A 25,845-nucleotide genomic window follows, 5' to 3' on the forward strand; every position below is an offset into this window, starting at 1 on the left:
AAAAACACACACACACACAAAAAAAACCACAAAAAACCAGCTTCCCAATTCCTGAAGTTTCAAAATCATACCTCACCAATTGAAACTCAAGTCTCATGAGGTGGTTATCGCTTTGAGTACTAATTTGATACTGTTGAGGTACCATTAATATAGGGCCTAATAAAGACATTGTAACCACTGACCATATCGGAGAAAATATACATTAAACTATTTCTTCATGTGCATTAACATTAGCACGAGTGCCTGTGCTTCACTATGACTGCAAAAATATCACACATATAAATTACTTTTACAATTTCCAAATTTCTTATCCCTTATTTTATCTAATCATCTAGTTTTATCAGATAAGTAAATTTGTTTGTTTTGGGAGGAGAAAACATTAATTTTAATCATTTCAAGGCCAACTTTTATTTCAGATGCCCCACTTCTACTTTGGTGTCCACACTACATCGTGTTACATAAATTTTACAACTTTAATTACTCCAGCAGGGTGACTCTACTTCTAAATGAGTAACATATTCAAGCTTGAAACAAAGTTTGTACTATAAAATAAAGTTCTGTATAACAAAAAACTAAGTATTAGTCTTATCAGGAAGAATTATCAACCAAATTAAATCTCCCATTTATAAAAGCAGATGTGGCAACAGCAATCACTTTGCAGAAATTAAATTGATGAAGCTGTTACGCAGTACCCCCAGAATGCACATTAACAAATGTATTTGAGTCCACTACCTCATTTTAACATAAGACCTATTCTCAGAATTGTATCAAACAACTCTGGATTTTAAGTAGTAATACTACTACTCTTATCAACCAGTGGCTCAGAAATTAATTATAGCAATTTAAAATGATCAACATTTTTAAAACACAGGTTTTGAAGTGTTTAATGTTTAATGTGTTTAATGTTTTTTAAGCTCAAATTAAGCTGAATATGATTTATAAAGAAGTATCTTCTAAACACAACATTTAATCAATATAAGAAAAGTACTAAAATGGGAATCAGAGGTCTAGCCTCAAATTAACCTCTATGAGCCTTAGTTCACATTAAAAAAGAAAATCATAATAGAAAGTTTCACTGTCTCTATATAATAAAGTTCTAGAAAATCATGAAGAGTATGAGAAAAGATTAAAGGTAAAAAGAGCAAGACTTCTGAACTAAACAAAGATTAGACCAAAACATTTATTTTTTGTGTTACAAAAACAAAAATAAGTTCAAACAGGTAATGAAATAAACATGTAATTTTTTAAAGTGTTCCATCCTGGGTCCTCTGTCCTGGAATTTAGTAAACAGGTCAAGTTTAGGTTGCTTCAACACTTCTGGATGCTATGAGGTCTCCATCTTATAACCATGTTTCTCTAGTTCAGCTCTGTAATGAAACAGAAAAGAACATCACTAAATATTCTTTATAAAGAAACAAATGATTTTTAGAAATAGCATAATAAAGGAATCAAGCTTAAGCAACATTTAAAATACTACCAAATAGCCCTATTTCAGTCCCTAAAAAGAAATATAATGGCGAGCAGACCTCTCCTGTCTCCCCTGCTGCTTCCCTCAGCAGTGTATTTCAGTTAATCTGCCTGTTCTGTTCCCCACTGTCTCTGGTGAATACTCACTGCCCCCCTCACCAATCTCTCTGGCCTGTAGCCAAGCTCTTATATGCATAAATAAATAAATCTTTAAAAATTTTTTTAAAAAAAGAAATATATATAAATGAAATCAGATGTAATCAATATAAATCTAATAGTTTGCTTCCCCATTAGTAAATCTGTTATCTTCCTTAATTTTCTGATAAATCTATTTGTGGGAAAGTGAGGCATTTACTCTATCCCCATATATCTCCAAATATCATATAGATATTCTATTTATATTTCAATATAAATATTAAGAATCATTAACCATATGGCTAAGAACACAAGACAATGATATTCAACTTTCATATCCTTAAACATACCTATATAGAAATTTTACAATCAAAATGGAATTACTGTTATTTACACATAAAGATAAACATTGCCTTTCTAATCAAAATATATGTATTGCTATAACCAAGCAAAAATTATTAATCAAATTTAAGGGTATGTGAGACATAATGTGCATTAACCACATGTAGGCAAAATAAATGAGTTGCAAAATATTAAAAAAGATTTTACTTTCCTAACTTAAAATGTGGATAAAAATCTCAAAAATTCATAGTGATAGAAATACATACACAAGACACTTTTCAATGATTTTAATCTACTCAACCTGGAGTTTCAGTCATACTTAAGAATGCCACTGAAATCACTTTATCTTCTATACTGTATCTTAAATAATGTCACAAAATTATTTAAGGGCCAATTCATAATATATTTTATAAATGTAAAAGTAAAACACATATGCTCTATATATCACTACATCTAGTAAAATAAAAAGATTTGTTTGCAAGCATAATTTGGCTTAGATACTATCCAATGTAAACACACTACAAAAACACATTGTAGAAATGATGTATATTTATTATTCATTCCCCCAAACTCCTTTACTTCCCTAATACTTTAACAGTTATTTATGATACAAACTGACCTAATGTCCATGAATAATATTGCCAGATATTATTCAAATGAGGGATCTTTGTCTTCTGCTCAAGTGTGGAGGAGTATGTACTGTTGGTAAAACGCTTCATCAGGAGTCAAGAGATCAGTACAAATTTCTGACTACCCCTTCCTTTGCTGAATTTTAACTAGAATGCTTACTTTGTCACCCACCCTTATAGGAATTTGATAATACCCACAATTCATGTCATTTTCTTAAAATGGAAGCACATTTAAAAACTTTTTTTTTTAATGTATTTATTTTTATACAAGATCTGGGGTACAGGTGAGATGTGAGGGAGGGAGAGGATTCACCAGAGACAGAGCGGGGAACAGAAAAGGCAGAATGATGAAATACACTGCTGAGGGGAGCAGCGGGCAAGACAGGAGAGGTAATGTGGGACCGTCGCCGGTAGGCCGGCATCGAACCCTCACTGTAGAGGCTGCGGACAGCTTCACAGCACTGCGTGCAACCACCTGCGCCACCACGGCGGCCCTAAAAACTCTTTTTTTTAATTATAAGTGTTTTTTTTTTAATTTATTTATTTATACAAGCGTGTGAGGGTGAGAGAGCCAGAGCAGGGAACAGGCAGACTGACGAAATACACTCCTGAGGGGAGCAGTGGGCGCGGCAGGAGCGGTCTGTCACGCCATGTGGGACCCTCGCGGGCAGCCAGGGATCGAACCGGTGCTACAGAGGCTGCGTGCAGCTTCACAGCCCAGCACTCAACCTCTGTCACTGGGGAGGCCCCTAAAAACTTTCTTACGTATAGTTTTCGGTTGTCTTTAACAAAGTCAATACACATTTTTATTTTCTTATTTTAACTACAACAAAAGAAATAGCCCCAAAGTTCAACTTAAGATGTAGGCTAACAAGTACACAAAATTTATCCAGGTTTGTGTCTTATCCTTTTTCAAGGAAAATGGGTACCATTTATAAATGATAAACACGAAGGAAATGGTAAGCTTTTCTATCAGCTAAATTCTCAAAGTTCTTTGCTAGAATTTAGGGCTATAAAGAAACCAAAAAGAAAATAAATCAAGGCCACTAAGTACAAAACAAACAAGCAAACAAACAAAGATAAAACCACAATAAAAAGAAATACTAATATCATGAGTCTGTTGAAAGGAAAAATTCAAAGTGAAGAGAAAAGAAACCCAACACAATTGGAATGTTATCACAGAACACATATAGAATGTACATTGTTTGAAACAAAAATAGCATTCCTTATACAACAAAATCAAGAATAAGATACAGTAGATCTGAGAACTAGACTTACTATCTCAGGAATTTGTATTGTAGTATCTTTATTTGATATAGCAGTCAGAACCATATTAGTTTCTTGGAGGTTTTATGTAAGATATGATACAGGAAAATCTCATAATCTATTTCTATTGCTATAAAGAGAAACAATAACAGAAGTAGCAAAAACAGTATGACTTTTAGCTACCTAAGACACACTGACACTTCACTTTGTACTTTTACTTGTTAAAGGTATTTACACTGAGAAAGACAACAGAAAAAGAAGAAAGCCAAGTCCTAGCTAAAAACTTGTTCAGTACTGGTGACATATCAACAATGTTGTGGACAAAAAATCATAACTCAAATAGGGAAATTAAAACAATTATATTCACTAATGGAAGTATCAAGATTTATGCACTTACGGAAATCTACAAACCTGAGGCAGAAACACAATAGAGTATACAATAGCACTGTGGAGGTGTATTAGATAAACATGACACAAAGAATATGAATATGGACCAAAATATGGATAATGCTCTACTTCCAAACCAGTAAAAAGGCAAGATGAGTAGTGACAAGAAATACAATTATCAATACACTTACTGCTGTAGCTCTCAATAAAAGTATAGTATTCAATAACGTCTTGATTTAATTTTTAAGACAAAAGTGCTATTTTCTTACTAATGAAAGACAAATACTGGAAAATTTTGACTCATCTGAACAGCAAGAGTTAATTAAGTTTAACCTCAACTTAGAAAACTTTAAGCTAACAGAAAAGTGATATATCATTAAAACTATAGAAAAGTCATTAATAGAGTTGGGAAGCCTGGAAAAGAATCTTCTAATAGCATAACATAATTCTATTAAAAAAAGGGGAGAAGCATTTTGAAAAATGCTATCAGGGTATTCTCCGATGTAGCTCAATTTTAAAAGGATAAAAACCAAAAATAAGGATGTGGCAAAAACCTGAACACACAGAATTTAATACTAGAATGGGCTGAGATCTGTAAAAAGAACAAAAAACGCTTTTTAGAGTTACGCATGGATAAAGAAGAATAAGAAGAGATCCATCCAATGCTTGGAATAGGTGGTGTAATATTAACAGATTTTAGAGGAAAAAAAAAAAGCAGGATTATTGTCAAAAGCTATGGTTCCCATCTTGTCCATAAACTCTAAAAGGAAAAACAACATCATTAAGACAAAATTGAAAACTAAGACAGGTGAGATAACTCCAAACTGCATTAAAGCAGTTTTAAAGTCTCAAGGCTCTGAATAATTGCATCTCATGGTACTGAAAGAACAAAGATATAGTCAAAAATCAGTCTTTGAGAAATCATGGAGAAAAGTACCAGAATAGCAATGAAAGGTAAATTGTACTATTTCCAAAAAGAGAAGAAAGGAGATGGGTAAAAATGTTATTAGTCTCCAGGAAAATATAAAGAATTTAGAATACAGGGGTTTTTTAGGTCCATTAAAAAAAATGCAGGGCTTCCCCCGGTGGCACAGGTAGTTGAGCGCCGCCCTGTGAAGCTGTCTGCAGCCCCTGCAGCGTGGATTCGATCCCGGCCGGCTGGTGAGAATCTCACATGGAGCAGCACACCTCTCCTGTCTCGCCTGCTACTCCCTCAGCAGTGTATTTCGTCAGTCTGCCTGTTCTGTTCCCCACTGTCTCTGGTGAATCCTCTTACCCTCCCACGCATCCGGCCTGTACCCCAGTTCTTGTATAAATAAATCAATCTTAAAAAAAAAAAAAAAATATGCAGGGCCTCCCCGGTGGTGCATCAGGTTGAACACAGCACTGTGAAGCTATCTGCAGCCTCTGCGGTGCGGGTTCAATTCCTGGCTGGCCAGGGAGATACCCACATGGCATGGCAGACCTCGCCTGTCTTGCCCATTGCTCCCCTCAGCAGTGCTTTTGGTCCTTCTGCCTGTTCTGCTCCCTGCTCTGTCTCTGGTGAATTCTCTCACCCTGCCACGCCTCTGGCCTGTACCCCAGTTCTTGTATAAATAATCTTTAAAAAAAAATAAAAATAAAATAAAATGCACTGTAGAACAAAAACTACTGTATTATTAGTAAAAATAAAATTTTAAATAAATTATCTCATTTTTTTGAGTAAGGGTACTGAACCAGAAAATTACAAGATGAAAATAGAAGTTCTGAATCTTGATTTGAACAAAGTATATGACAATCTACCTGAGATATCTTTGTGGCCAAGATAGATACATATGGATTAAACCAAGAAAAAATTAGGTAGGAAAGAATTCTTTCTATAACAAAAGGTGCAGGTACAACTAGATATCCACAAACGAAAGAATGAAGATGGTTGTTGGTATTATATCATATAAAAAAATTAACTCAAAATGGATCAAACAACTAAATGTAAGAGCTAAACAGGAATACCCATTACTTTGAATTTAGTACTGAATCCTTCAAAAGTACATAAAATGGACTTCATTAGTTAAAACTTTAAAACTATTGTGCACAGAAAACTATGAAAAAGTAAAAAAAGACACTCTAACAGAAAGGGACAAAATATTTGTAAATAATGTATCTGATAAAGGTCTAGAACCCAGAATATATAAAAGAACTCTTACAATTCAACCACAAAAAGACAACCTAATTTAAAAATGGGCAAAGGATTGAATATGTATTTCTCCAAAGAAGCTATACAAATGACCAAAACTATACGAAGTGACTCAATACCAGTGATTATGGAACTAAAAATAAAAATCAAAATGAATTACTAGTTCACACGTGCTACGACAGCTCTAACTTTAAAAAAAAGTAAAATAAGTTTTGGTAAGAATTTAGATATTAGAACCTTCATTGATTGCTGGTAGTGATGTAAAATTGTCAACTACTATGTAAAAGTCTGACAGTCCTTTAAAAAGTTAAACACAGAATTATAATACAACCTAGAAATTCTACTCCTAGGATTATATTCCAGGAACTATGAACTGAACACAGAGATTCAAACAGAACTTCTACATGAATGTTCAAAGCAGCACTGTTCACAATAGCCAAAAGCTGGAAATCCAAACGTTCAACTAATGAACAGATAATTATAGCATATCCATACCTTTGGAATATTACTTAGTCGTAAAAAGGAATGAAGTACTGATACATACTGCAATATGGATTAACCTGAAGAGATTATGCTACGTAAAAGAAGTTAGACACACAAAATAACTTTTTGTATGATTCCATTTATATGAAATATTTAGGTAAAGTCCATAGAGACAGACAATAGATTAGTGTTTGTTAGGGACTGAAGGTATGGAGGAATGCAGAATGATTGTTTAATGGGTATGTTGTTTCCTTTTGGGGTGCTGAGGTTGTTTGAGAACTAGAGATGATGGCTGCATAACACTATAAATAAACAAAATGCCACTAAATTGTACACTCTGAGATGGTTAATTTTATGTTACATCAATCACCAATTATAATACTTAGATTTGTATGTGACTATGAAAAGTACACTCCTATCACCACTCTATGATTCTAATTTCTGAGTTATTCAATATTAGTAGAAAATTAACAAAAGTTGAACCTACAAGGCTAAAAAAATAGCAAATATGCTTCTATTAAACTACCTTTGGTAAAGACACTAGAAGGAAATAAAATTCTAAGCAATTACACAAAGTACTTACGCTTAGAAACACAGGAGACAAAGGTGGTCATTATCTTGTTTTTCATAATTCGAAAACATATTTCAAAGATTAATTATCCTTTAAGAGGTCAATTATTGGCCTCCCTGGTGATGCAAGGGGTTAAGACGCAACCTAGGAAGCTATCCACAACCTTTGAAGCTGTCCGCAACCTCAGCACGAGTTCTATCCCCAGCCGGCCACGGAGCAACCCACATAGCGCAGCAGACTTCTGACTTGCCCGCTGCTCCCCTCAGCAGTGTACTTCGGTCAATCTGCCTGTTCTGTATTCTGCTCTGTCTCTGGTGAATCCTCTCACCCCCCACACATCTGGCCTGTACCCCAGCTCTTGCATGCATAAATAAATAAATCTTAAAAAAGGTCAATTATCATAGGCAAATTATATATTCCATGCTTACAATTGATACTAAGCTATATAAAAAATATGACTTAAAACTTACCGTAATTGATTGGAAAAGTCATCTTCTACATTGTCATCATCCCAATTATCCTCCCAGACATGTGCATCTTCATCTTCATCCAAACCAGCCCAATCTAAAATCAGAAACAGACAATGTCTGAATAGTTCCCATATTATTTTCATAAAAACAGAAACTTCAAAAAGTTTGCACTAAAGACTCTCACAATTCAAAACATCTAATATCTTATCTAGGAGAAATGGGAATCTTCCTTTTATTTAAACCTCAATTTGTACCCTTAGTTCTTGAATTTGTGGATAATCTAAAACAGAAGTATATAAAGACTTTCTACTTATAATTTTTGGAGGATATTTACTTTACTGATTGTTCCTTTAGCTAATTTTTATAAGGTTGGTTTCACAATCTTTCAAAACACCCTGCCAACAACACTAAAGCAAATTGAGCTAAACATACAAAAAAAAAAAAAAAAAAGCTCTGTACAGATAATAAAAAGTAGACCAAACTATAAGGCCTCACTAACATTTGCCTACTATGATCAATATTAAATTTTTATTTTTAAAAGGAAGGAAAAATATAAATACACACAAAGATCAATGCTATACTTTTTAATTTTTGGAACTGTTGTCCTTCCTTTGTGGTGATGGGAGTTAGATTTTAGCTTTTATTTAAAAATCAAAAAACATATATGTGAGCTAACATTTTCATGCAGGTCAGTCTCCAAATAAGGAATAAGTACTGATAGTGTAATAAGAGCACAAAATTATAAACAACTATTATACAAGTAGAAAAGATCAAGATGGCTTTCCTACAACCAAATTTCTCTATCAGAAAACAAGGGGAATATAGTGAAATATAAGCTGCTTCCCCCACACATCTCTTTTATGCTCTTAAATATATTCAGTGAGAGAAGACCTGAATTAGGAAGAGTCCATTCCTGGCTCATGCCCGTCCTCTAGCACCTCCCTGAGAGACATACTCTAACAATATGTTGTCAATTGCCTAATCCTTCTCTACCACAGACTTCTTCAATTTTAGAATCCTACATAAATATCTAATGGAACAAGCTCAACATGACCAAAACTTAACTTATGGCTTCAGCTTCCTCACCCCAAACTTATGTTTTCCTGGCCTGAGGAAAAATACAAATGCAGCCGGTTGGTCATACCAGGGGGATGGGTATGTTGTCCTAAATTTTCTTCTCTTTCCATGACCAAGTCCTGCTCATTTTGCTTCCTCTATCATCATGAAATCTATCCTTATCTCTCCTTTCCTATCACCTCTACTCTAATCAGACATTCACATGATCACTTCTTACCTGTACAATGGCAATATTTTCCTAAAAGGTTTATCCTTGCTTCTCTCTTGATCCTGATATAAATCTAGTCTTCAAGGTGATAATGTCACTATGTGCTCTTAAAAAAAAAAATAACAAAAAAAAAAAAAACCCCAGCAGCAAACCATCCCAGAAGAAAGTTTACCCATACTCTACTCAAGTTGGTTGGCCAACCTGACCTTGACATAGTTTTATGTATTATTTTTTAAATTATACTATATGAGGTACCTATTTTAAAATAAAGGTATTTTATAAGATTAAAATTCACTGGGATGACACTGTCATGTTAGTCATGGGCTTGAAGTACTCTCATACACATTCCCCAAGCTAAAAACCGTAACAATGAATAATGATCCACCAGTTCTTCACTTTTATTCATTTCAAACTTTGTACTTCATGTTTTGAAATTGCTCAAAATTTTCTATTCATCAAACATTTCTTGCCATTTCATATCTGTTTTTGTGCCTCTTTTGACCCCCTGCCCGCCCCTTGGCATGACTTCTACTTATCCTGAATTAGCTCAAATACTGTTCTCCATTAAAAGGAATAATGGTCCCTTGAAAAAAAATGGTTTATTTCAGATCTGGAACATGGAAATTCTAGGCAAGTCTGAGATTTCTATTTAATGCCTGAAAGTATGCCAAAGGAAACAAAAACTGGCTTAAAGGTGTTTCCACTGTTCAAATCTGGAAGAATCTGAGAATCAAAAAGAGTGACACGATAAATCAAACAAAAAAAAAAATAAAAGTCCAAAGCAATATTGGGGAGAGGAATAGAGATGAGAATACTCTTTTCTTTATTGGTCCCAGATGTATATCTTTATATATGTAGAAAGAATGACAAAATTAGAAAAATCACCATTTTGCAACACCACTGCAATTTAGGGAAGAATCAACAATGGATACTGAAGTTGTTGGGTGAAAAATAATTGGAAAACAAGATACTTCACTGACTAATTATAAAGAGAAAATGGAGAGACCTGGTCACCACCTTTTCTTGGATCCTAGTTTTGAGAAATAACTGACTTAACACATAGTATAAGTTTAAGGACTGCAGTATAATGGTTTGATTTACAGATTTGTGAAATGATTACATAGGTTCAGCTAACATGCATCTTTCTAATATAGGTACAATAAAGGAAAAAAAATTCTCCTTGTGATGATAACTTTTATTAACTTTCCTCTATATTATACAGCAGTGTTAGCTATAGTCAACATTTTTATGTCACATTCCTAGTATAAGCTTATATTGTAACTAGAATTTTTGGCCACCTTCACCACAAGTTTGGTCTCTTCTTTTTTCTTTTTTAGACTCTACATCAGTAAAATCCTGCAGTATTTGTAGTTATCTCATTTATTTCACTTAACATAATGCCTTTAAGGTGTTACACGTTGCCCCAAATGGTAGGATTTCCTTGTTTCTTCATAGCTGAATAATATCCAATTGTATGTGTATGTCTATGTGTTTGTTTGTTTGTTTCTTTCTACCTACCTACCTACCTACCTACCTACCTACCTACCTATCTGGATATAGATATTCATTCATCCACTGATTTACACAGGTTGTTTCCATGTTTGGCTATTGTAAATAATGCTGTTATGAACATGGGGTGCAGATATCATTCTGAGTTTGTGTTTTTCTTTGTATGCATTCCCAGAATTGCTTGATCAAATGTTCAATTAAACACTGTGGCTTAAAATTTAAGCCATCTATCTATCATCCATACTGTTTTCCATTGTGGATGCACCAATGTACTATCCCACCAACAATGCACAAGAATTCCCCTTTCTTCACATCCATGCCATCATTTGTTACCTTTATGCATGTTATGGCCGTTCTAACAGGCAGGCAGCAATATTCTCATTGCAGTTCTAATGTGCATTTCCTTAATGATTAATAATGTAAATATCTGTTCATGTACTTGTTAATCTTTCACATATCTTCTTCAGAGAAACCCTATCCAGCTCCTTTGTCCATTTTTTTTTAACTGAACTACATACTTTTTGTTTTGTAATTAACCCCTTATCAGATATATGATTTGCAAATATATTTTCTATAGTTTTTCACTTTCTTTTGCCTTGCAGAAGCTGTTCAGTTTGATGGCATCCTACTTATTTATCTTTTCATTTTGTTTGTGCTTTTTGTGTATATGTATTTGTTTGTGCTTTCTGTGTTTGTGCTTTTCATGTATATGTATCCTTGCATACACCATCTTAAGTGATCACATGTAACATCACCAATAAACTGGGGCAACTTTACATGTGTTTCTTGATGTGATGCAGTAAGAAATACATCTGTGTAGTACTCTTGCTAAAATGCTGACACCGAATCTAATAACAAGGAAACTCACAGGCAAACCCAGATGGTAGGACTTTCTATAGATGCATCCATTCTCCTCCAATAAATTCATGTCATGAAAAACAAAATAAGGGGAGGAATAGTTCCAGATGTAAGACTAAATTGACTTAACAGTGAAGTATAAAACATAAGAAAAGTAACAGTACACCGGACTGGGGAAAAAAACCACTGAGGTATTTTTTAGAAGAGTTGTTACAATCTAAACAATGTGTATTTGGCTATTTTAATGATAGAATTAATATGAGAAAATCTTAACTGGTGTTTGTTTGTTGCCCTGGTTTTTATACTTTTCTATAGAGTTGAAAGCTTCAAAATTAAAATGTAAGAATAGTTTTGAAATTATGGGTTTGGAAATCACCGTTTGAAGGCTTCCCAATTCCTTTCACCTCTCCTCCATGCACTGAGATTACTAATTCACTACTTCTTGGTATATCTGTAACAGCACTTATATATGTACAATTGTAATTCAACTCTGTTTTATTTATCTTTGTATTCTTCAACTACAAACAGTACCATAAAGCACAACAAATGACTGTGAGATGTAACAGAACTCTAAAAGAGACCTTGTATATTTTTATTTGATCTTCTCCCTTATTAACATCATCTTAGTAGTTACTTACTGGAAACATGGTTAAGAACATTTAACCTGAAAAGAAAAATAACTAAATAACAAAAGATAAGATTTAGGCTTTCCTTATAATGCACTTACAGTTTTAATTAAAGCAATTCAACAATGGCTCATACTGTGGGTGTTTTATTCGTAGCTACCAAAAATTTCAAAATGCAGCATGTCATCAACTAATTTGAAAAAAGTACCTCCATTTACCTGATCTCCTGAAACAGAAACTTGGGAGGCATCTTGGCTATTCCTTCTCTTTCAACTAACATTCATTATGTCTTTTCCATTTCAACCAACTCCCAAGTATCTCCCGAATTAGTCTCCCTTTCTATTCTTACTGCCACTATGTTAATTTAAAATGGAGTAATCCATTCATGAACTATTACAGTGGTCTTCCTTGTATCACACCCTCTCCAATCTTAAAGTTACTATCCATCGTGCACACTGACAACTACCTCCATTCCTGTTGTTCCTAAACTTTCAGCTGGGAACCAGATTTTATTAAATTCACAACTCTTAATTCCTATAGCTGAGTGCTGGACATATAGCAGATACTAAATAAAACGCTGGGCAAATGGAACATATTTCTGGAGTTTCCTCCCTTTGAGTAGTCAACTCAAGTAAACAGAGGCCAGTATGTGGTTTCAGTGATGCCAAGAGTATATATTGCATGCCAGAAGAGCTCAAAATCTTACATTATGAATATAAGTTGTAAAATTAAAAATTCTGAAATTGTGTTTATTCTAACCATGCTTTTGAGGACAGGAATTATCATTGAATGCTCCTCCCTAAGAGAGATCTTGTGGGAAATCTGCTTAAAATGTCAGTGCCTGGTGCCTCCCTCATGGCACAGGGGCTATCAAGCTATTGCCAGCCACTGCAGCCTGAGTTCCATCCCTGGCCAGGGAACTAACTTACATGGCACAGCAGACCTTTCCCGTTTCGCCCACGGGGCTCCCCCACCCCTCAGCAGTGTTTTTCAGTAGATCTGCCTGTTCTGCTCCCCACTCTGTCTCTGGTCAATCCTGTCACACACACCCCTCTCCCCGTACCTCTGGCCTATACCCCAGTTCTTGTATGCATAAGTAAATAAAAATAAATCTTAAAAAAAAAATTAAAAGTCAGTGTCTGAAAAGATGACAAGTTTCTCTTAGACAATTTACTTTAAGTTACCAGGAAGATCAATCAAATGTACATTCATTAATAAATTCTCAAGAACCAAAACCACTGAATTTTATCTACGTAAATTTTCTATCTTTTTGTTATATTAATAACAAAGGAATATTACAATTACATAAATTCGAATGCTATACTATTCCCTGAGGTTATTAACAATTGTTAATATTTACCAATAATATTAATTACATCTCAAAAATAAATTGACAGGGCTAAAGATACTTTCATTTTTTCTTAGAGAAGTATCTTAAAGCTCAAAATGAAAAATTTTACTGTTTGTACAACGATGTCTTACAATGAGCATGGATTAAGAAGTTAAAGGAAATCACTTTCAGAATTTCCCTCAGTCTATGGATAATGAAAGCAAAAGCAAACTAACTTTTCAATAGTTTTACCTACTCCCAAAGCTAAAAATACACTGAAAGAACATATTTGTACTTTTATAGACTAGAAAAGTGACTAAGGAAAAAGTATATCATGATAAAAAAGCAAAAAGGTAGTTACTCCACATTGCCATTGTAGTCAATAATAAACAGCTTACTATAATACATCATAATATTATACATAACATTTGTCAGAAAGGAGTTATTTTTAAGGCAAAAATAAAGTGGACATGAACTGAAGTATCTTAAATATCCAAGAGAGGAACATTAAGTAAAGGTATTATGTGGTGTAGCCCTTGAAAGAAGTTTCATTTCAAACAAAAAATGTATTTGACTTTCAAAAATCAACTGATTTTAAAAATTAAAATTGAGTAAAGCAGGCCTCCCTGCTGGCGCAGTGGGTTGAGCGCAGCACAGCGCTGTGAGGCTGCGATTTCCCAGCCAGCCAGGGAGCTACCCACATGGCGCAACAGACCTCTCCTGTTGTGCCCATTGCTCCCCTCAGCAGCATACTTCGGTTGTCTGCCTGTTCTGCTCCCGGCTCTGTCTCTGGTGAATCCTCTCACCTTCCCGTGCCCCGGGCCTATACCCCAGCTCTTGTATAAAAATAAATAAATCTTAAAAAAAAAAAAAAAAAAGAGTAAAAGCACTTCAAATAATCTAATTTTTCTTTTATAGAATTTTACAGTCTTACAAGTTGAACCACCAATGAAATAAAATCAATGATCCCTTTTATAGCAACTGAACATTGACTAAACTATTCCTTCACATTCCCTTCAGTCTTACTATAACCTATAGCGCTGCAGCTCTCTAATATAAATTCATTGTACAAAGTACCTCTCTTTGTTTGAAAACCATCAAGGTTACTACCACCAAAAAAACTGATAGACTATGTTACAAAAAAAATTATAATTTTTTATTATTTCCCAACTTCAAATCTAGACTTCAAATAGGATATTTGGGTTGAGTCTAGAAAAATGAATTGTCAAGTTATTTGTTTCACTGGTTATTTTAAGGTGTCTTTACAAAGACATCTAAGGAACTTCAATTGTTTCACAAAATAATTTGAACATAATTTGAAATAGACTAGATAATATGTTCCTGAGTAAAAGGAATAGCATATAACCCAAGTTTCAACTGAACTTTTTTTTCAAGTTTCCAAGACATCAACTCTCTTATCAGCATTAATACTACTAATTAACCAGCTTTTCAACTTCTTAACTGGGTAGTTTCCATCTGCAATGGTCCCCAAAATGGAAATAATGATTCAATTTTGAAATATAACATTTATTTCATATTTCTCTGCTAACCTTGCAAGCCTGTGCTTAACGGAACAAAAATGGACCTCCCCCAAACATTTATCCTGACTATGACTTAACTCAAACTGTTGAAATGTCTTCAAACCAATTTTTAACTTTTTTTTTTATTTTTTAAATTATTATTTTTTTTAAGATCTTCATTTATTTATTTATACAAGCACTGGGTACGGTCAGAAGCGCGGGAGGGTGAGAGAAACATACTAGATTCAATAGTTTGTTGAGCAAGCATTCTAATCCTTAATTCTAAAAAGGCTAGAAAAAGTTAACATTCTTAACATATTTGAGAAATACTAGTTTAAACAGTATCTTTTAACTAATAGTACCATTTTTAGCTTATCAAGTTGAATTCCAATGATGATTTAACCTAAAACACCCCTCCCTGTTTTACCAACCATCCCATGCTATTTTAATAGCAAGGAAAGGGGGAAAAGTAGAAGTAAAGTCCCATGGAAAAGAAACTGGCTCATGTAAGTGGGAAAACATATTTGGTGAGCAAGAATTTAGGTATGATATACACAAAATAAGATTCATGACAAAAGGTCTGTATTTCTTTGGTATTCTGTAGCATTTCATAATTATGACACTACTAAGTAATGGAAAAACTGGATAAATTCTTCATTAAGCAGGGGCCTCCCTGGTGGCGCAGGGGTTAGAGACAATGCTATTAAGCTATCGCCAGCCACTGCAGCATGAGTTTGATCCCCAGTCTGCCAGGGAGAAACCCACATGACGCAGACCTCTCCTACCTCTCCCGCTGCTCCCCTCAGCAGTGTACTTCAGTCGATCTGTCTGTTCTGCTCCCCACTCTTTCTGCTGAATCCTCTCACCACCACCCCCACCCCCGAACCTCTGGCTTATACCCCAGTTTTTATACGCATAAATAAATCTTTAAAAAATATTCTTCATTAAGCATAACTTTCAATATATTTTTTAACCTTAATGCTTTATCCAAGGAATAAGAGGCACTAAAGTTGCTATACCATCTATCTCACCCATTCAATTAAGACATGAAAAATCCGAAACACTAACTTTTTTTTTAAAGATTTATTTATTTATGCATACAAAACCTGGGGTGCAGGCCAGAGATGCGGGGGGTGAATCACCAGAGAGAGGGGAACAGAACAGGCAGACTGACTGAAATACACTGCTGAGGCGAGCAGCGGGTGAGACAGGAGAGGTCTGCTGCGCCATGTGGGTTGCTCCCTGGCTGGTCGGGAATTGAACTCGTGCTGCAGAGGCTGCGGATTGCTTCATAGTGTGGTGCTTAACCCCTTGCGCCACCAGGGAGGCCCTAAATAAACTTTTGATTACAACTTATTAAACACTTTATAAACTATTGAATAAGAATATCCTTAAGAAACTTAGTGCTCACACTGATAAACCAGAATCTATAGTCTTTTTCAGTTCCAAACTTCAAAGATTTTATTAACTAGAAATATTCCAAACTATATTATGTATGTTTAATTGATAGGGTATAATCATCCCAATTATTATTTTTCAGCACTTATAAATCCTCCATTCTGTACAAATACTACAATACATGTAAATTATACTATCTGTAAACCCTACCAAGTGAATATGCAACATTAAAAAAAGCTGTGACTACAGTTATCTCTGGGATTTGGTTAACATCTCTTAAAATTTACCTATGAACTATGTTTCAATTTTCAATTATAACATTACACTAATAAACTATATAATTTTTACCATTCATTTAAAGCCCTAAACCCAGAAATAGTTTTTCTTAAGGGGCAAAATAATAAAATTAAAAAATCAAACAATGATGCCTGATTGATGTCTGATGCCTTCTGTCAATATGTAGATGACCTTACAAGTATACATTTTATCTTCAGCACTAAATGCACTGCCAAAACTGTGATTAATAGTTCAAATAATCACAGCTGTACTTACACTTCAGTATGTGCAAGCCTCCAGATGTGTATTGGTTAAAAAAAATTAAAAAGTCAGAATAAGAAAGAAGCTCTAACAGATGCCCAATACTTAAGATTCTAGCAATTCTAAATTATTTAAGACTTTGCCCCCCAAACTTGGTTTCGTTCATACATGCCATTGAAAACTGTATCTATATGTGTTATTAAAGACCCCACATCATCAAAAAATCACTTTGACATTTTAAGTGTAAACTCAGAAAATATTTCTAAAACTACTTTCTCCCCCCACATACATTCTGAAATTTCTTAAAGTATGAAGTATGCTACTATGGAGAAAAGTAAAGGAAAAAATTCCATTTATACCAAATAGAGCTGCAAATGTTCTATTCTATACCATTTTTCAGGAGCATCAATTTCTCTCATTCCTTAACAGTCAAGGCACTGTGAATATAAACAAACTAATCTCCAAGAAAGATTCTTCGAATAAAAAATGTGCATGTATACACAGAACATTACATGAAATACCAAAGAAACAGATGAAACTTCAAAAAAGTTCTAAATTGTACACTCATAGGTTAAGTGTAAAAGAGAACAGTAATACCTGCAAATAGCATCATTATGCTCATAAGTATGATAATGAAGCCACACCAAATCTAGTCATTCTGAAGTTACTTACATTCCTGCTTAAGTTGTATAAAACAGATTCAAATTCCTTATAAAATTTCATTTCTGTAAGTAATCACATACACACATGTGTATACCCTAGACATCTAATATTTATTCAGAGGCTATGAAACTTGTAGCTGGCATAGTACTATTGAATTACTATATTTTCCCCAATAGGGACTAAAAATACCAGTGGGGAACTTAACTTTGCAGCAAACAACCAAGACCAAATCATAAATGATGTTTCTACCGGCCTGTTGCTGAGTTTTCAGTTACTTGTGGCCAGCAGTCTGAAACAAAGACTCAATGGCGCAGCGAGTTGAGCGCCGCACTGTGAAGCTGTCCGCAGCCTCTGCAGTGCCGGTTTGATTCCCGGCCGGCCAGGGAGATTCCCACATGGCGCAGCAGACCTCTTCTGTTGCGCCCACTACTCGGCCTGTTCTGCTCCTGGCTCTGTCTCTGGTGAATCCTCTCACCCTCCCGCACCTCTGACCTGTACCCCAGCTCTTGTATAAAAATAAATAAATCTTTAAAAAAAAAAAAAAATTTACATAACCATTTACATTTTTTAAAAGCTCCAACACAATTCTTTTAATCAATAATTTAAATAGATATCTAACTGAATAGTTCCACTACAAAGTGATGATTTTGGTTCTCTTTGTTGCTTAGTGCTTTTATTTTGCTTTTTAATTATATAAATTCCTAAAAGTCACCACTCTCATCTTTTCCAAGACATCATGCCTTACACTCATCTCTACTCCCTCAGTCTGATCTTCCTTATTACTGAGTCAAGGGTATTCAATGTGAACTCCACCACCCACTTCCATTAGACATGCAAGTGAGAAATCCCAACCCCCATTTTTATTCCCCGATTCTTATTCTTACTGCATCACTCTCTTCTCAGAACCTTGGTCCTCACCTAAATTTCAAATCTGCTAACTGGCTAGCCTGTCTTTTTTTTTTTTTTTAAAGATTTTATTTTCATGAATTTATACAAGCACTGGAGACAGTCAGAAGCGCGGGAGAGTGAGAGAATTCACCAGAGCCAGAGCGGGGAGAAGAGCAGGTAGAAGGACCAACCTACACTGCTGAGGGGAGCAGCGGGACCCTCCTCCGGGTGGCCAGGGAGCAGCTGGGGATTGAACCTGCGCTGCAGAGGCTGCGGGCAGGTTCGCAACCCAGCGCTCAACCGCTGTGCCACCGGGGAGGCCATAGCCTGCCTTTTTCTATCTTTTCAAGTTAATTCTGTTGAATTAATTTTTCCTAAACTGCCTACTGCCTAAAGAAATCTCTTAATGGAAAAAAAACCCTCACCCAAAACACCACTTTTCAGCTACCTAAGGAGAAAGTCCAAACTACCTTTTGGCTTAAAGTTGCTTATGATTAGGTCTCAAAATACGCGCATTTTCAGCCACTATTCCACAACCAAATAAAACACATATACACATTGATTTTTCTCCTCCAAACAATTCCTTTTTCCTTCTTCTAGAAATCCCTTTCTACATTTTCTATTGAAACCTCTGTTCAAATAAAGCAATCTCAAATTGTATTCAACTGGAAATAACTTCCCCTTCTTTACAATTGCACTTTACTATCAGTTATTAACCCCCCACCCCCACCCCCTAAGCATCCATAAAAGGAAACCAAGTGAAATCTTACCCAAAGTCCAACAGATAGTCATAAGGAATATTGCTCTAGTTTAATTCTGCCTGGGAAGGGAAGGCTGGATGGAGTCCTATCTCCCAGGATAGGCACCTCCTAAAGACTAAACCTTATCAAACTTGGTATGAAAATCATTCATCCTTATCTCCCCTGACATCAAATCTTTAAGTTCAAAGATAGTGATCTACCTAAGGAGTCAAAAATGTCTCAGTGCATCCTCTTATTATCTGTGACCTAGGTAAATTATTTAATTTAGCCAAGTACCAAGTATACAACTATTGTAAGCTACGAGGATTAAAAGTATCTAAAACACTTACTGACAATGGCAGCTGGTATCATTTTCTCTCCACACCCTTTAGTGCAGATTTGTAGTGAGAGCTCAACAAATACATAACAACAAATAGTGCTAATCACTATGAGGAAACTGAGGAAGTAAGGGATTTAAGAGAAACATATTCCAGAATAAAGACAACAAAATCATCCCTACCAAGCATTACATGTACAACAGAACACAAAACTGGAAAGATTTCTAAATAATTCAGAAAAATAGTATAGTTTTTGAAACTTATTTTCCCCTCAATGTTTTCACAATTCATCACCTTTCAGTGAGAAATATCCAATAACCAAGTAGTAAAACCAGACACTATTTAAATAGCAACTACTTACTGCCTTGCTCATTCCAATGCATCACATTATCTGAAATTGCTAATCAAATAGTTTTTCAGAGTAGCTTTACTATTTAATATACAGTCATACCCACTCAAGCACCCGTATCTTGATTTAGGGGTTTTTCATTCCATTGTGCTTCTAACTCTTGCACATCTGTATGTATCCTGAAATAAGAGTCGCTATTGTTTGGTGTATCTTATATTTTATATAAATAACCACACTTTTTAAAAAAGAACTTCTCAAATAATATTTTTGGCAATACTAATTTACTCCTAATTTAACTTGTAAGTTTTTCAATACTACAAAATCAATTATCAAATAACCTACAAGTCAACAAGCTTAATTTTGGATATACCTAAAATTATGAATAATATGTCAGAAGCAGTTAAAATTCTAAATAAAACAAAAATCTAAATCTCAAAGAACAGGAGAAAAGAAAGGGGACTACTATTTGTTGAAAACTGCAAAACTCTTTAACTATGCACTTCACATAAAACATTGTTATAAATTCAATGTTTGTTGGCCCTCACTTTGAAATGTTTATGATGAAGTTCTAATCATCCATGTGATGGTATTTGGAGATTGGAGCTTTAGGAGGTAATCAGAGTTGTATGGAATTCAAAAGAATTGAGTCCTCATGACCCAATTAGTGACCTTATAGAAGACACCAAAAAGCTCATATTCATTCATTCTCTCGCTCTCTCTACTATATGAAAACATAGTGAGAAGGTAGCAGTCAGCAAGCCAGAAAGAGAGCTCACCTGAGAAAGAGAACCTGTCAATACCTTGATCTTGAACTTTCCAGCCTCTATGATTGATTTTTAAAATTTCTGTTAACTCACTTAGTCTGTGTATATTGTTATGGCAGTTTGGGCAGAATAATAAATCATGCAATTCTTACATGGCTCTAATTATTATCCACAAATCACAGATCAAGAAACTGAAGAATAAGAAACAGTTAAAGGAAAAATATAAAGGTCAGTATCGCTCAAAGACATCAATCCAAATAAAAATTGTATGATTCCATTTTTCATTCATCATGTCTGCAATGACTAAAATGTATGATACAAAGTGTAGGCAAGTTTATAAGGAGAAAGGCTAACTGGATGGGAATGCTAATTGGTTTAACCCTTACTGCTGGCAATCTGAGAATATATGTCAAAATTAAAAATGCACCTGAATCCAGGATGATGTATCAGAACACGGGGGGGGGGGGGGGGATTCTTGCAGAGGGGAAGCATAGTGTTTTTGGGTCAGAGACTAGTCAGACTGAAGAAGTCATCCAAATGCTGGAGTGATAAGAGGAGAGGGATGGCAGGGCATAGAATGCAGAAGCCTAAGTGGAGTAAGAAGGACCTCTCTCCCTGGGTGGAGGAACAAAAGACTGGTTAGTAACTGCATAATCCTACCTGTAAGTGAACATGACATCTAAAAATACTCCCCTGGTTAAGAACCACTATAAGATATCCTCAATTATTCCAGAATGCTGGCAGTATTAGGGAAGCGCCCATCTGTTGTTTGCCTCAACACATAGACTTCCATTAATAACAATAATGCCTCACCTAGGAATTTTCTAAGCGGGAGTGGGGAGGAGGACTGCAAAGCACTCTTGATTTCTTCACTTCACAGAACAGGTCTACTGGCTTAGAAAAATTACAGAATACTTAGCATAAAAATATTCTTTTGAAAATACCATTCCTCCTAGAGGCATACTCTATTTCATTTTAAATATTCTAAAAAGGTTTCTCCTCAAATAAACCCAAAAAACTCACAAACAAACAAACAAAACCAACTTCTGGGTTCTGGGACAGGAAGTAGAGAATAAAAGTATCAAAAGGCCTACTTTACTCTTCCCACTTTGACCCCTCTCCCATTTCTAAGTGTCACAGAAAGCAGATTAATGAAAATATTTAATACTCTTTCAATATATGTGTGATATGAAGTTATTTTAAGTTTCAAATAAATTATAGAGTTTTTCAGTTTTAGAGCCCACTCTACTACTACCAACTTAGCTGTATGGTCTTCACAAGTTCTATTTTCTCTAGACATTAAGTACCTTTCCAGTTCAAAAATTCTCACCATGCCAATTTCCAAACATATAATTATTTATGTCCAGAATGCTAAACATCTACCTAATAAAGCCTATTCTCAGTTGAAATAATCAAGAAGTTGGAAAATGCACTTCATAAATATCCTAAAAATGATTTTAACAGTTCCTGTATGCTGATCAGATTACACTCCCACCAATTAGAATAATTGTGAGGAACTGTCAATTCAACAAAGCCACAGACTAAATAATGGGAGGGGACTTTTTTTTTTTTTTGTACCTACAGAGAATCATCCCATATACTCTATCATTGAAAAAGAGCTATTTAGAAGAGTAAGATGTCTATGAAAACCACAGTATCTAAGTTCCCTTTTTAAATAGAAATTCCCTTCCCTTAAAATGAACTGACATCCTAGCAAACAAGTTCTTATGAGGGATGAAATGTAGCAAATATACTCTTAAAAGATGAACAATCCATTAGTCAAGGAGGGATACATAATTTCAATAGTGGTTTTTTCAGCAGGCTCTTCGTTAGAAGCTACCATAGACAAAGGATATCATCTACCTTTTGTAACTTAGAGATCCAACAAGGCCTTTGAAAGTAAGACCACATATAGACCAGTAAGATTTTTATAGTCAATTTATTCTATTTGTTAATAAGTTTGTCAATAGTATATCATAAAGACAATACTAAGAAAAAAATTTTAAAGAAGACAAAAAAGTTAGAAAGTTATTCAGGACATTAATAATTGAACTGAGGGCCTCCCCTGGTGGCGCAGGTGGTTGAGCGCTGGGCTGTGAAGCTGTCAGCAGCCTCTGCAGTGTGGGTTTGATCCCGGCTGGCCAGCGAGGGTCCCACATGGTGCGGCAGACCTCTCCTGTTGCCCACTGCTCCCCTCAGCAGTGTATTTCATCAGTCTGGCTATTCTGCTCCCCGCTCTGTCTCTGGTGAATCCTCTCACCCTCCCGCGCATCTGGCCTGTACCCTGGTTCTTGTATAAAATAAATAAATCTTTAAAAAAAAATTGAATTGAAATCTAAAATACTGAAAACTACACATGCCTCTGTTTTAAAGTGTTGTGTCTCCAACTTTAATGTGCACATTAACTTCTGAGAAGGTGGGAAAGTCCAAACTGATTGAGTGGTTTAGGTTGAAGGTACTCTTTCCAACAAGCTCCCAGGTAATCCAAGACTGCTGGTCTATGGAAACTAAACCATAAGTAGGCCAAAAATGAATAAATAAATAAGTGCAGTTCAAAAGAGAAAGGATACTTAGGTGATATCTTCCCAAGTTTTTTTTTCTTTGAATTTTGCTATTTATCAGCGGTATTTCTTTAGTAACAATTGGTTGGTTTTCCCCTGTTTGGCTCATTTTATACCCAGGAATATCTCACTAATTCAAATTAACATCACAGGAAAACCCATTAAAATTCTAAGCCAAAGAAACATAGAAACCCGACCAAAATGAAGTGATTTCAAATGTTACTTTTTAGTCCTCTAAATAACAAATTTCCTAAATGAAAAGCTCTACATATTCAAACTTGGAAGAGGACAAAGTCTGTAAAGTGACTGGTAACAGGTGAGATACTAAATACTAATAAACCAAACTGTTAGAGGCCTCTTGTCTTCAGAAGATATGTTTTGCGTTTTTCTTATAACTTTAATGAGATTTTCCTACTATGTACTACCAACATTTTGAATAAATTGCTGCTCACCACATAAACTTACAACAAGAGCAAACTACATATTCTGCAAAAGCTGAGGAAAGTTGCTGAGAAAAAAATTAAATGTATCATCACATACAGTCATCTCTATATTATTTTTAAGCAATTCTCAACTACTTTTATAATACAGATTCATTCACTTAACCACCTACTATGTGCCAGGCACTTTACTAAATGTTAAAGATAAAAATTGGAGAGTTAGACCTTTCAGATTCTAGCTTGGCCATTTAATGTCAATCTTGTTTCATCGGAGCCTGTTTTTTTCAGGGTTGTGGTAATTGGACTACATACTAACTAAAGTCCGAACATACCTCAGTGTATGATAAACAATGAATAAATTCTAACTATTTGAAATACCAAGTTTGAGTAAGAAGTGGATCCTGCCCTCACTACACCAGTTTTCTACTAGATAGTTCAACACTGGAGGATTATGAAGCAACTTGAAAAGTGGGGTAAAGAAAACATATTTGGACAGCAAATCCACTGGCAAAACAAAAATAAACAATCCCCACAATATATAATGAATCCCAGAATTAAAAAGAAATGTGCTTTGGGTTAGTTCTTGAGTTTGGGTAGTATACAGAGTAATGTCTTCTCCCACTAACAATAGAGTACACTATAAATAAAAAGAACAAATGTTCCAGCTGTGTGGTTTTATGCACAATAAGATCATGATGGGGTAGAGCTTAGGACAATTTTAGTTAAAAGGAAATTGCTTCATATAACAGATTTATACACCATTAACCACAATTCTCTTCCTACCACCTTTGGTAAAGTTATCCAATAGTAACCTCCTTTTATTACAAGTTATTTACCCTACACGTAACAATAAACCTAATTAGGGACAATGATCTAAACAAACAGCACAGTTCAAGAGTTTCAGACTTTTGGCTTCAATTGGGGTCAGGGGTTATGTGACACGGTGCAAGCTTTCTAACAGTTCCAAGCTCTAGGCTTTTTATCTTAAAAAAAATGGTAATAAATTAAAACAAGGAAAGCACTTCGACACGCAACCACCCAATAAATGTCAGCTATGTGCTGTTCCAACGAGAAAATTGAAATTCTTTTAGTAACCAGAAAGTTAATAAAAATGTAAAGGTTTGGGGTGTTATAAATCCTTGAACTTAAGTTAGTTCGAAACTAAGTGGCCCAAAACAGTGAGAAACAAGAGTAAACTAATTAAACGTATTAACAACACCTGACCCGCCCCTCCTCCTTAATAAGATCCATTTATAAAGTCCTAAACGTGAGCAGCTTTAAACAGGAGCAACTGGATTCTGGAATATTTAACGGCAAAGAATAGCTGCTGAACATTGTAAAATAAATAAAGGAAAAATGGGTTTTCCGCTGTGAACGAGGTGGCGGGTACCCGACTGACTGAAAAGTGAACGGCCCAGCCCTCCCGGACACCCGGCCAGGAGCCCGGAATCAACACGGCTCCTCCCAATGAGGAAGCAGAAGACACTGTGTCCCCGGCGAGTCCCGGCCTCGACAGGCCGAAGCCAGGCAAGACGGAATAAGCAGAAACGAGAGTCCGCCGCGGGGTCCAGACTTCGCGCCCGCCCCCCGCCCCCCAGCTCGGCCCCGTCGCCCGCGCCGCTTCCCCCGGACGCCTGAGTCACCCTCCACGCGGCCCAGAGGCCGGGCCCTCCCGGTTACCTTCCGCAGGGAACTCCTCGAATTCGTCGTCCTCCTCCAGGAGACCCAGGTCTACCGGCTGTTTTTTCTCTGACATGGCGACCCTATGCGCCCTAAACCTCCAGGCCCGTCAGAAACTCGGCGCTCGCACTCTTCCTCACCGCCGCCGCCGCCTCGGAGGCCGGCTCTACCATAGAGACGCGGGGGCAGAGCGACGGGAGCGGCGCGAGGGATGCTGGGACTGTGGAGGTCCGCCCAGCGCTTCCTGCGGGTTTAACCATCTGTCAGCGTTAGAAAAGTGTATTGTTTTGTTCCTCTCCCGTCTTATCTGGACTTTCTGAATTGACAAGCGTGAGATGTGGGTACGTTTCCCTGGGTGTGGAAGACTCATAATGTGTTGAAAAATTAAGTGCCTTTACTTAGTCAATGGGTGAGCAATGAAGTGTTGGCCAAGATT

The 25,845-nt window shown here is 35.7% G+C and overlaps 1 protein-coding gene across 1 annotated transcript; it reads right to left on the reverse strand.

The window, feature by feature from the left end:
- Window positions 1–1,276: 1,276 nt before the first annotated feature.
- SEM1 (SEM1 26S proteasome subunit) lies at window positions 1,277–25,493 on the reverse strand. The gene is made up of 3 exons (XM_084229379.1): window positions 25,410–25,493; window positions 7,924–8,017; window positions 1,277–1,367 (listed from the first exon to the last, which is right to left on the reverse strand). Exons 1-3 carry the CDS (start codon window positions 25,483–25,485, stop codon window positions 1,325–1,327), a joined length of 213 nt encoding a protein of 70 aa, XP_084085505.1. The 5' UTR covers window positions 25,486–25,493; the 3' UTR covers window positions 1,277–1,324.
- Between the last annotated feature and the right edge of the window lie 352 nt (window positions 25,494–25,845).

Source organism: Talpa europaea (genome assembly GCF_964194135.1).
Source record: "Talpa europaea genome assembly, chromosome: 3".
In the NCBI taxonomy this organism is placed as follows: domain Eukaryota; kingdom Metazoa; phylum Chordata; class Mammalia; order Eulipotyphla; family Talpidae; genus Talpa; species Talpa europaea.